The sequence below is a fragment of the Dipodomys ordii genome, unplaced genomic scaffold (genome assembly GCF_000151885.1).
Source record: "Dipodomys ordii isolate 6190 unplaced genomic scaffold, Dord_2.0 Scaffold45, whole genome shotgun sequence".
Classification (NCBI taxonomy): domain Eukaryota; kingdom Metazoa; phylum Chordata; class Mammalia; order Rodentia; family Heteromyidae; genus Dipodomys; species Dipodomys ordii.
Genome location: NW_012267261.1, coordinates 8,514,796 through 8,525,792, shown reverse-complemented (window position 1 = coordinate 8,525,792; position 10,997 = coordinate 8,514,796). Strand labels below are relative to the sequence as shown.

The following is a 10,997-nucleotide window of genomic DNA, read 5'->3' as shown; positions in this document are numbered from 1 at the left end:
TTTGGTCATGGGGCTTGAACTCTGGGCCTGGGTTCTGTCCCTCAGCTCTTCAGCTCAAGGCTAGTGCTCTACCATTTTGAGCCATAGCACTACTTCTAGTTTTGTGTTGGTTAATTGAAGATAAGAGTCTCACAGATTTTCCTGCCCAGGCTGGCTTTGAACTGTGATCCTTAGCTCTCAGCCTCCTGAGTAGCTAGGATCACAGGCATGAGCCACCAAAGCACTGCTTATACTGAAAATTTGATGCTCCTCTGAAATAGAATCAAGTCTATCTTAACCAACGCTGGTCCACAACTACATCCAGCATGAACGTGAACTGAGAGGGGGTTCAGAGAGCACTCAAGCCCACCATTTCACACATTAAGAAAAAAATGACTAGAGCTGGGTGCTGGGGGCTCATGTCTGTAATCCTAGCTACTAAGGAGGCTGAATTCTTAGCCTCACAGTTGGAAGCCAGCCTGGACAGAAAAGTCCCTGTGAGACACTTATCTCCAACTAACCAACTGGAAGCAGAGCTGTGGGCTCAAAGTGGAAGAGCACTAGCCATGATAAAAAAAAAGCTCAGGGATAGTGCCAAGCCCTGATTTCAAGCCCATGGCCAACACAAAAGAAAGAAAGAAATGAATAGAAATATTATTGTACTTAACAACACGGAAATACCTTTTAACATAATATATAATAACGGTAGGATGTAGACTACTAGGCACAATTACAAGTTTTTCTTGTCCACCAAAGTTTTTATAATATAACACTTTAATAAAAACATAATAATACAAGTGAATACCAATGCATTACTCACCATCATCAGAGGTGTTTTTAGATAGCAAGTTCTCTCTTTTTTTTGTCAGTCCTGTGGCTTGAACTCTGGGACTGCGCACTGTCTGTCCCTCAGCTCTTCAGCTCAAGGCTAGCCCTTTACCACTTGAGCCACAACACCACTTCTGACTTTTTTTTGTTTATGTGGTGCTGAAGAATCAAACCCAGGGCCTCATGCATGCAAGGCAAGTGCTCTACCACTGAGACACCTTCTCAGCCCAGATAGCAAGTTCTCTTAGTGTTTCCTTCACACTGTAACTTTCATAAAACTTTAAAAAGTTGTACTGAAGGGAAACTGATGCCTTCATACGTATTATCTGGGCATAGAATCTTATAAATATTTGTACTATTAAGGTTCCTGGCTTATATTTTCAAAAGTAATCATGACTACCTCCCTGCTTGTTTAAGGTAAAGAGCAAGTGGGGTGCTTTGGAAGAGGCCAGGGAGCCCGAAGCTGGGGAGAATAGGGGAGGTATAAGGTTCTTTCTTCCATGACAAAGAGACCTGGAAATGCTAGCTTGAACGTTCAGGTTTGTAGATTTATTCCTTTTCCTTCACTCTGTTTAGACAAATGATTAATTTTTAACAGAAGTGGTACACAACAGGAAGCCACTGAAAAGAGGTAGTGGTGGTGGTGGTGGTGGGGACTTCGGTAGAAGACAGAAGGAGGAGAGATTTGGTCTGTGTAGAATGACCACTTCCTCCTCATGAGGGGAGGAAAGCAGAATGTGTCAAGAATCCCAGTCTAACCACTCTGAAAAATGACCTAAGTATTACAATTGCATTTTCGTATCTCTGTACCTGCCTTTCAAATAGCATAGTTCTGGTGGGGAGAAGCAAGGAGCTGGCTGATAATAAGTGCTATTAGCCACTGCTTGGGAAATGCTAACTTAAATCATATTTTAAGATATAATATTGCCTGATGGCAGGCATATCCTACAAAATTTCAGGTTATGGACTTTAAATATGAGATGATTCTATAAAGTCAGGAAGTAGATAAGATGTCCATACAAGTTGAGAAGGCCTACGTATTTGCTTTTAGTTATTTTTTTAGGTAGGTGCTAACTGGAGCCCTGCATAGCTAGGATGAAAGAAGGGGGATCTTACTAACTTTCTGCTGAGGCTGGTGATTTTCTCTAATCTCCTCTTCCAAAGTATCTAGGATTATAAGCATGCAACACCATACCCTGGTCCAATATGGAGGGCTTTTTGTTTGTTTTGTGCTGGTACTGGGACTTGAACTCAAGGCCTTGAGCCCTTATTTGGCTTTTTTGCTCAAGTATGGTGTTCTACCACTGGAGCTGCACCTCCATGTCTGGCTTGTTACTGGTTAACTGAAAGTAAGAGTCTCATGGACTTTTCTGCAGTGACTGGCATTGAACCTAAATACTCAGATCTCTGTCACCTGAGTAGTTAGAACTACAGGTGTAAGTCACAGGTGCCAGCACATACTGAATTTTTGACACCTAATCAAAAAGGTGATATATGTATACACACATACACATATATACATAGATATATACTTAAAAAATTTTTTTTGGTTGGTCGTGGGGCTTGAACTCTGGGCCTGGGTGATATCCCTGCACTCTTTCAGCTCAAGATGAGCACTCTACCGCTTAAGCCACAGGCTTAAGCCACAGCGCCACTTCTGGCTTTCTAGTGGTTTATTGGAAATAAGAGTCTCACAGAGTTTCCTGCCCCAGCTGGCTTTGAATCATGAACCTCAGATCTCAGCCTCCTGAGTAGCTAGGATTAAAGGCGTGAGCCACCAGTGCCCGGCATACTTTATTTTATTTTATTTTTTGTCAGTCGTGGGGATTGAACTCTGGGCTGGGGTGCTGTCCCTCAGCTCTTCAGCTCAAGGCCAGCGCTCTGCCGCTTGAGTCACAGTGCCACTTCTACTTTAAAATTTTTAATTTTACTTTTTGCCAGTCCTGGTGCTTGAACTCTGGATCTTGGTGCTGTCCCTGAGCTTCTTTTTGCTCAAGGCTAGGGCTCTACCACTTGAGCCACAGTACCATTTCAGGCTTTTTCTGAGTAGTTTATTGGCTATCAGAGTCTCAAGGACTTCCCTGCCTGGGCTAGCTTCGAACTGTGATACTCAGATATCAGCCTCCTGAGTAGCTAAGATTATAGTTGTGAACCGCTGGAACCCAACTTAGGTGATACACACACACACACACACACACAGAGGTTGGGATGATTGTAGTTCAAGGCTAGCCTCAAAAAAAGTAAGTGGAAACCTCCATTTTAACAGGCTGAGTGTGGTGGGTGCAAGCCTGTATTTTCAGCAATGGGGAAAGAACAGCCAGGAGGATCTTGGTCTGAGGCCACCCCTAGATAAAAATAAAGAAGTCTGGCTACAGTTTGCATTTTTTGCTGGGTAATTAAAGATAGGAATCTCAGACTTTTCTGCCTCTACTGGTTTCAAACCCTGATGCTCCCAGTCTTCCCTCTCTGAATAGCTAGAATTATAGGCATGAGCCACCAGCATTCAGCTCTAACTAAAACATTCTTCTCTTTTTTTTGGCCAGTCCTGGAGCTTGAACATAGGGCTTGGGCACTATCCCTGAGCTTCTTTTGCTCAAGACTAGTGCTCTACCACTTGAGCCACAGCACCACTTCTGGCCTTTTCTGTTTATGTGGTACTGAAGAATTGAACCCAGGGTTTCACGCATGCTAGGCAAGCACTCTACCACTGAGCCATATCCCCAGCCCTAATTAAAGCATTCTTTTTTTTTTAAATTTAATTTTGTTTTATTTGTGAACATACTGTACAGAGGGGTTACAATTGCATGGGCAGGATAACGCGTACATTTCTTACCAAGCATTGCAGCCTCCTCCTTTGTTTACCCTTCACATCCCTTCCCAGCCACCCCCCTCCCCCGCAATCAACTAAAGCATTCTTAATCTAAGGTGCTCATGTTTGGAAAGAATAGATTGTGCTATGTCTACAAGTGTACTTAAGTCAAGCAGGTAGTGGGGATGTTTAGGTAGGTAAACATTTTTCATTAATTACTTATTGCAATATAATTATATATATATATTTATGATTTCTTTGCAAGGTACATGGAAGTAAGACTACTATACTGATCAAAAGATACCGACCAAGGGCTGGGAAGGTGGCTCAGTGGTAGAGCACTTGCCTTGCATGCATAGGCCCTGGGTTCGATTCCTCAGTACCACATAAGCAAAAAGAAAAAAGCTGGAAGTGGCCTGTGGCTCAAGTGGTAGAGCGCTAGCCTTGAGCTGAAGAGCTGAGGGACAGTGTCCAGGCCCAGAGTTCAGGCCCCACAACAGTTTAAAAAAAAAAAAGATACCAACCAAATTGTAACACAACATCATATGAATAATAATCAACTTAGTTCAGGGCTAGTTGAGTTTAGGGCAATAATACCAAAATCTGTATAAACAACACACACACACACACACACACACACACACGCACCCCCCCCCCAAGTAAAATCATTACCTGAGGTACACCAATTTTTCTGCAAGCTTCTAGGAAATTCTCAACATTTCGCCTGCATTTTGCCATTGTTAATTTAGGCTGCAACAAGCAAAGAAAGGAAGGAAGAAGTTTAAAATTTTTACAAACTTAAAAAAATTGTTTCCAGGGCTTGGGAAGGTGGCTCAGTGGTACAGCGCTTGCCTTGAACACATGAGGCCCTGGGTTCCATTCCTCAGCACCACATAAGCAGAAAAAGCCGGAAGTGGCGCTGTGGCTCAAGTGGTAGAGCACTAGCCTTGAACTGAAGAGCTGAGGGACAGCGCCCAGGTCCAGAGTTCAGGCCCTAAAACTGACCAAAAAAAAAAAATTCTTTCCAGTTGCTTCATGTAGTCACAACTCTTTTTTTTTTTTGGGGGGGGGCCCAGTTGTGGGGCTGAACTCTGGGCCTGGGCACTGTCCCTCAGTTCTTCAGCTCAAGGCTAGTGTTCTACCACTTGAGCCACAGCGCCACCTCCGGCTTTTTCTTTTTGCTTATGTGGTGCTGAGGAATCAAACCCAGGGCCTCATGCATGCAAGGCAAGCGCTCTACCACTGAGCCACCTTCCCAGCCCCAGTCACAACTCTTTTAACTAGGGATCAACGAATGTTTTCTTAAGAGACTGGATAATAAATGTCATTCCTGAAAGCCTTAAGAACTGCTGTAACTGCCCATTTCTGCCAGGACTGTGAATACAGCAACACATGTGTAAACAAGTGAGGGCCTGTTCCATGAGATCTGATTTATGGAAATGTGCTGCCTACTTTTTACTTTGCCTGCGTTTTAGTTTGGTTTAGTAAGGCAGTGCTAAACAGAGAAATTTTGGAGGTATAGTTTCATGTTTTATTCAAGTTAAAGAAAATATACAAGTTGAAGAAAAGTTCAGAAGATAAGCTCACTATTCAAATATAATCACAATTACACTTGGTTTATTTTCTTTTAGTCTATTATTTATTTTGATTATTTTCTTGGGGCTGGAACTAGGTATAACATCCATGCCTTGCCTTTTTATTGGCTTTTAAAAAAATTATGGCCAGTGTTTTATCACCACAGTTCCACTGCTGGTTAATTGGTGATAAGAATCTCACAGACTTTTTGGCCCTGGCTGGCTCTGAACAATAATTTTCCATCTTAGCCTCCTGGGTAGTGAGGAGTACAGGCATGAGCCACTGGCAACCATCTGTAATCATCTTTATGTGTTGCTCTTTTCTCTAGAGGAGTTGAGACCAAGAAGGCAGAGACTGGCTCTTCTGTGTTTGTGTCCCTAACAGCCAGGACAGTGACTGCCACTGTGATAAATACATATCTAGTGAACAACCAATGCTTGTTGGCACTGTGAACTTACCACAGCTGGTGAGGGAACGTGAATGCTTGTGACAGACCGAGGCCGTACATGGTTAGCCAAATGGCAAAGAACAACACCATCAGTTAGAGCTGCTCCAAGATCACAAGGCAGAGACACTTTTAACCGGTATTCAATGTGCTGCAGAACAGGAAAATGTGATTAACACACAGGACATGAGGGAGATACAATGGAAGATGCTTAAACAAAACCTAGAGAAAAGAAATAACACATACCATACTTAAGGGGATCCAACCTATATGTATGTATGTATGTGTGTGTATATATGCAGCCAGGCCACACTGGTACAAAATATAATAGAAATTCACATACATTTTTCTTATTAAAAATATTAAATTCTTTCAATCCCCAAGTAAAATACCCAATTTCTCATCATATATATATGGTATGTCCATACACATATATATATGCACATAAATTATCTCAATCTTCCTTTGAAACAGAGTTTCACTATGTAGCCCTGTCTGGCCTTAAACTAACTACCTTCCTTCCTTTCTTCCCTCCCTCCCTCCCTCCTACCTTCCTTCCCTTTTTCTCTCCTACTTCCCTCCCTCTTCTGGTGCTGCGGCTCAAGACTGGCAGCACTCTACCACTTAAGCCAAGTTACAGCTCCACTTCCAACTTTTTGGTGATTAACTGGAGGAAAGAATCTCACAGACTTTCTTGCCCAGGCTGGCTTCAAGCTGCGGTCCTCAGATCTCAGCCTCCTGAGTAGTTAGGAGCGTAGGTATAAGCCACAAGTTCATGGCCCAAGATTTCTTTATAATATAAAGCAGAAAGGAAAGAAAAAGATTTTTAAATGAGCAGGGCTAGGATATGAGCTTTTAGAATAGCCCAATTTATTATTGTGGAAAAAGTCAAAAATTTTCTTAGTGACAAAATTTCTTTTACTTGCCTCACAAACATAATAAATGGGCCGGGCGCCAATGGCTCATACCTGTAATCCTAGCTACTCAGGAGGCTGATATCTGAGGATCAGGGTTCAAAGCCAGCCTATACAGGAAAGTCTGTGGAACTCTTATCTCCAATAAACCACCAGAAAACCTGAAGTGGTGCTGGGGCTCAAGTGGCAGAGCACTTGATTTGAGCTGAAGAATGCAGGGACAGCACTCAGACCCAGAGTTCAAGTTCTATGACCGCTACCACCACCACCACCAAACCATAACAAATAGACACTTACTGGTTTTAGAAAAACTATGTTAAATGAACTAGTGATTACAGGCTATGGACTACAGCAGTAGACTGAAAACATGTAACTTAAAGGCAATGTACATACTTTCCGCAGCTGATCTATTAATTTCAGCTCTTCTTCTCTCTGTCTAGTTAAAGAGTTTGTAGAATCGGTGGTAGGTGCACAAGATGGGAGAAGGGGTGTGGCCTGACCTAGAAAATAACCAAACAAAAGACAGAAAGGTGATTGCCAGTGCAGTTACCAATGTGTCTGTTGACAGTCTCCTTGAAAGCATATTACTTCCTACTTTCTGGAATCATTTTGTCTTTTTAATGGTAAAGTTTAAATACACACGACAATGGCAGAAGAGTATTAAAGACTGGGACATTTTCAGGGCTGGGAAGGTGGCTCAGTGGTAGGGCGCTTGCCTTGCATGCATGAGGCCCTGGGTTCGATTCCTCAGCACCACATAAGCAGAAAAAAAAAGCCGGAAGTGGCGCTGTGGCTCAAGTGGTAGAGTGCTAGCCTTGAGCTGAAGAGCTGAGGGACAGCGCCCAGGCCCAGAGTTCAGGCCCCATGACCAAACAACAACAACAACAACAAAAAAAGACTAGGAAATTTTCATTACTCACTTAGCTCAATTGCTTCTTTGATATATCTATTTAAATGTGTTTTTTTTTTTGGGTCCAGTTGTGGGGCCTGAACTCTGGGCCTGGGCGCTGTCCCTCAGCTCTTCAGCTCAAGGCGAGCGCTCTACCACTTGAGCCACAGCGCCACTTCCGGCTTTTTTTCTTTTTGCTTATGTGGTGCTGAGGAATCGAACCCAGGGCCTCGAGCATGCAAGGCAAGCGCTCTACCACTGAGCCACCTTCCCAGCCCCTATTTAAATGTTTTTATTGAAAAATTCCATGTAGAATATTCCATGCAGAAAATTGCACAGAGGAATAAGCACAGTACTCATAAAAACACAAATGTCTAGAAATCAAACCTTAGCTATACCCAAATTTCTGATCATGTTCCCAACCCATACCCACAAGCTACGAGAATCCAACACTAGGGACTAGTTTGTCCATGTTGAATTCTTTGTGTCTGGCTTCTTTTGATCTATATTGTGAGACCTAACTGTGGTAGTATGTTCATTCTCTTTACTTACCATGGTATTCCATTGTATAGAAATAATAATTCATCTACCCATTCTGCTGATGGATACTTAGTTTGCAATTAGTATGAATGCTGCTGCTATGAATGCTTTTTTTCTTAGGTCTGGTCGTGGGGCCTGAACTCTGGGCCTGGGCGCTGTCCCTCAGCTCTTTAGCTCAAGGCTAGCACTCTACCATTTGAGCCACAGTGCCACTTCCAGCTTTTTTTCTTTTTGCTTATGTGGTGCTGGGGAATCGAACCCAGGGCCTCATGCATGCAAGGCAAGCGCTCTACCACTGAGCCACCTTCCCAGCCCCTATGAATGCTTTTGTATGTATGTTCTGGTATATATCTGTGCATATTTCAGATTTTTTTTTGGGGGGGGCGGGGTCAGTCCTGGGACCTAAACTCTGGGCCTGGGAACTATCTCTGAGCTATTCAGCTCAAGGCTAGCACTCTACTACTTGAGCCACAGTGCCAGTTCTGGCTTTTTCTGCTTATGTGGTACTGAGGAATCGAACCTAGGGCCTCATGCATGCAAAGCAAGAACTCTACCACTGAGCCACCTTCCTGGTCCTGAAACATGTTTTGAGACAAAGTCTCACTGTGTAACCCAGGCTAGCCTTGAACCATAGCCATACAAGTGCTTTAGCCTTCCAAGTGCACACATGTATCACTATACCCAATTTTGTTCCAATATTCCATCCTCAGAAGCTCTTAGCAAACTTACTAACCAAAATAAATTCAAGTAAGATGCTCCTCACTAAATGCCAGTGAGATCACACATAGATAAGATATTTTAAGCATTTAAGGCTTTTTTTTTTTTTTTTTTGCTAGTACTGGGCTTGAACTCTGGGCCTGGGTGCTATCCCTAAGCTCCTTTCATACAAAGCTAGGGATTTGAACCACTTGAGCCACAGCACCACTTCCAGACTCTTCTGTGATTAACTGGAGCTAAGAGTCTCAGGAGCCAGGTACTGGTGGCTCACACCTATAATCCTAGCTACTCAGGAAGCTGAGATTTGAAGACTGAAGGTTGAAGCCAGCAAGAAAGTCTGTGTGACTCTTTTTGTTTTGTCAGTCATGGGGCCTGAACTCTGGGCCTGGGTACTGTCCCTCAGTTCTTCAGCTTAAGGCTAGTGCTCTACCACTTGAGCCACAGCACCACTTCTGGCATTTTCTGCTTATGTGGTGCTGAGGAATCGAACCCAGGGCCTCATGCATGCAAGGCAAGCACTCTACCACTGAGCCACCTTCCCAGTCCTGTGTAACTCTTATCTCTAATGAAGTACTCAAAAAAAAGCCAGAAGTAGTGCTGTGGCTCAAATGGTAGAGTGCTAGCCTTGAGCACAAAGAGGCCCAGGGACAGTGCTCAGGACGTCAGTTCAAGCCTCTGGACCAAAAAAAGAAAAAAAAAAGTCTCACAGACTTTCCTGTACAGGGTGGCTTTGAACTGGGATCCTCAGATCTCAGTCTCCTGAGTAGCTAGGATTACAGGTGAGCCACTGGCATCCAGCTGAGTTTAAAGCTTTTGCTAAAGTATAAGCTTGGTTGTAAAAGCCTACCCCCACCCCTCCCAGTCCTGACTTATCGTTTGAAGTCATTCCCACCTACCTTTATTTGTTTCAGCCCTAGCAGCTCCTCGGAAAAGGAAGCTTTCAGGACGCTGGGGCTGGTTTCTCTGGGTAGCAGCAGGAAGGGGATATGCAGGGGAATGAACTAAATGAACACAGAGAAGCAATGTGAGTCATGGCACATTCAATACCACATAGGCATATAAACATGGTAATGACAGACAATCATGTTGTTTTACAAAACATTATGGTACAGAAAAGTGATCAAGTCAGAGAGGCATATATGTGTTTGTAAAATTATTTTTTGGGTCAGTCATGAATCTTGAACCCAAGGCCTGGACACTATCGAACTCTTTTGCTCAAGGCTAGTGTTCTACCACTTTGAACCACAGCACCACTTCAGATTTCTGGTGGTTAATTGGAGTTAAGAGTCTTATGGCCTTTCTTGCTTGGTCTGGCTTTGAACTGCAATCCTTAGATCACAGCATTCTGAATAGCTACAATTACAAGTGTGAGCCACCAGCACCCAGCTGTTTTTAAAATTTAATACTTTCAGTATAACAATTAATGTAGAGTAAATATTAATGTATTGAACAGTCTCCTGCAAGCCTACAGACCTGCTATTTCAAGCTCAAATGTTCTCATCAAATGCTAAATAGTTGTACAACTAATTGAATTAAAAAAATAGTAAATGTTTAGTTTGTAATTTTATGTCTAATTTCTATCTTTTTTAAATTTATTTTTTATTTTTATTTTTATTTTTTTTGGGTCCGGTCATGGGGCCTGAACCTGGGCCTGGGCACTGTCCCTCAGCTCTTCAGCTCAAGGCTAGCACTCCACCCCTTGAGCCACAGCGCCACTTCCGGCTTTTTTTTTCTGCTTATGTGGTGCTGAGGAATTGAACCCAGGGCCTCATGCATACAAGGCAAGCGCTCTATCACTGAGCCACCTTCCCAGCCCTATTTCTTATTTTTAATATATTTTTATTGTGAAAATACTGTACAGAGGGGTTACAATTATGTGGGTAAGATAATGAGCACATTTCTTATCAAGTATTGTAGCCTCCTGCTTTGTTTTTCCTTCCCTCCCCTTCGTATCCTCTCCCCCACCACCCCGTCCTCCCCCACCAAAGTTGTAAAGTTCATTTTTCGACATAACGACTTGTACATCTCATTGTTGCAAGGGGTCCTCCTGTATCCCTGTTTTCACAATTTGTTTTTTCCCTTCCCCTCCACATATACCAACATCATATATAGTGAAAACAGGGGTTGTACCATGGGGGAGGGACATACAAGGTAACAAAGACATAATCTTATAAATATGTTAGAAACAATCGCATGAAAGATCTCTCTCTCTCTCTCTTTTTTTTTTTTTTGTGAGTCGTGGGGCTTGAGCTCTAGGCCTGGGAGCTGTCCCTGAACAATTCAGCTCAAGGCTCATGCTCT

General features: G+C 43.0%; 1 protein-coding gene across 2 annotated transcripts in view; it reads right to left on the bottom strand.

Moving 5' to 3' along the window:
- Lrch3 (leucine-rich repeats and calponin homology (CH) domain containing 3) overlaps positions 1-10,997 on the bottom strand; it is a 121,672-nt gene that overhangs the window by 8,643 nt on the left and 102,032 nt on the right. For both annotated transcript variants that reach the window (XM_013019419.1, XM_013019420.1), the window contains 4 exons: positions 9,593-9,697; positions 6,944-7,050; positions 5,650-5,787; positions 4,289-4,366 (listed from right to left, as the gene is read on the bottom strand). In XM_013019419.1, the coding sequence (XP_012874873.1) occupies positions 4,289-4,366; positions 5,650-5,787; positions 6,944-7,050; positions 9,593-9,697 (428 nt within the window). The remainder of the gene's footprint in view (positions 1-4,288; positions 4,367-5,649; positions 5,788-6,943; positions 7,051-9,592; positions 9,698-10,997) is intronic.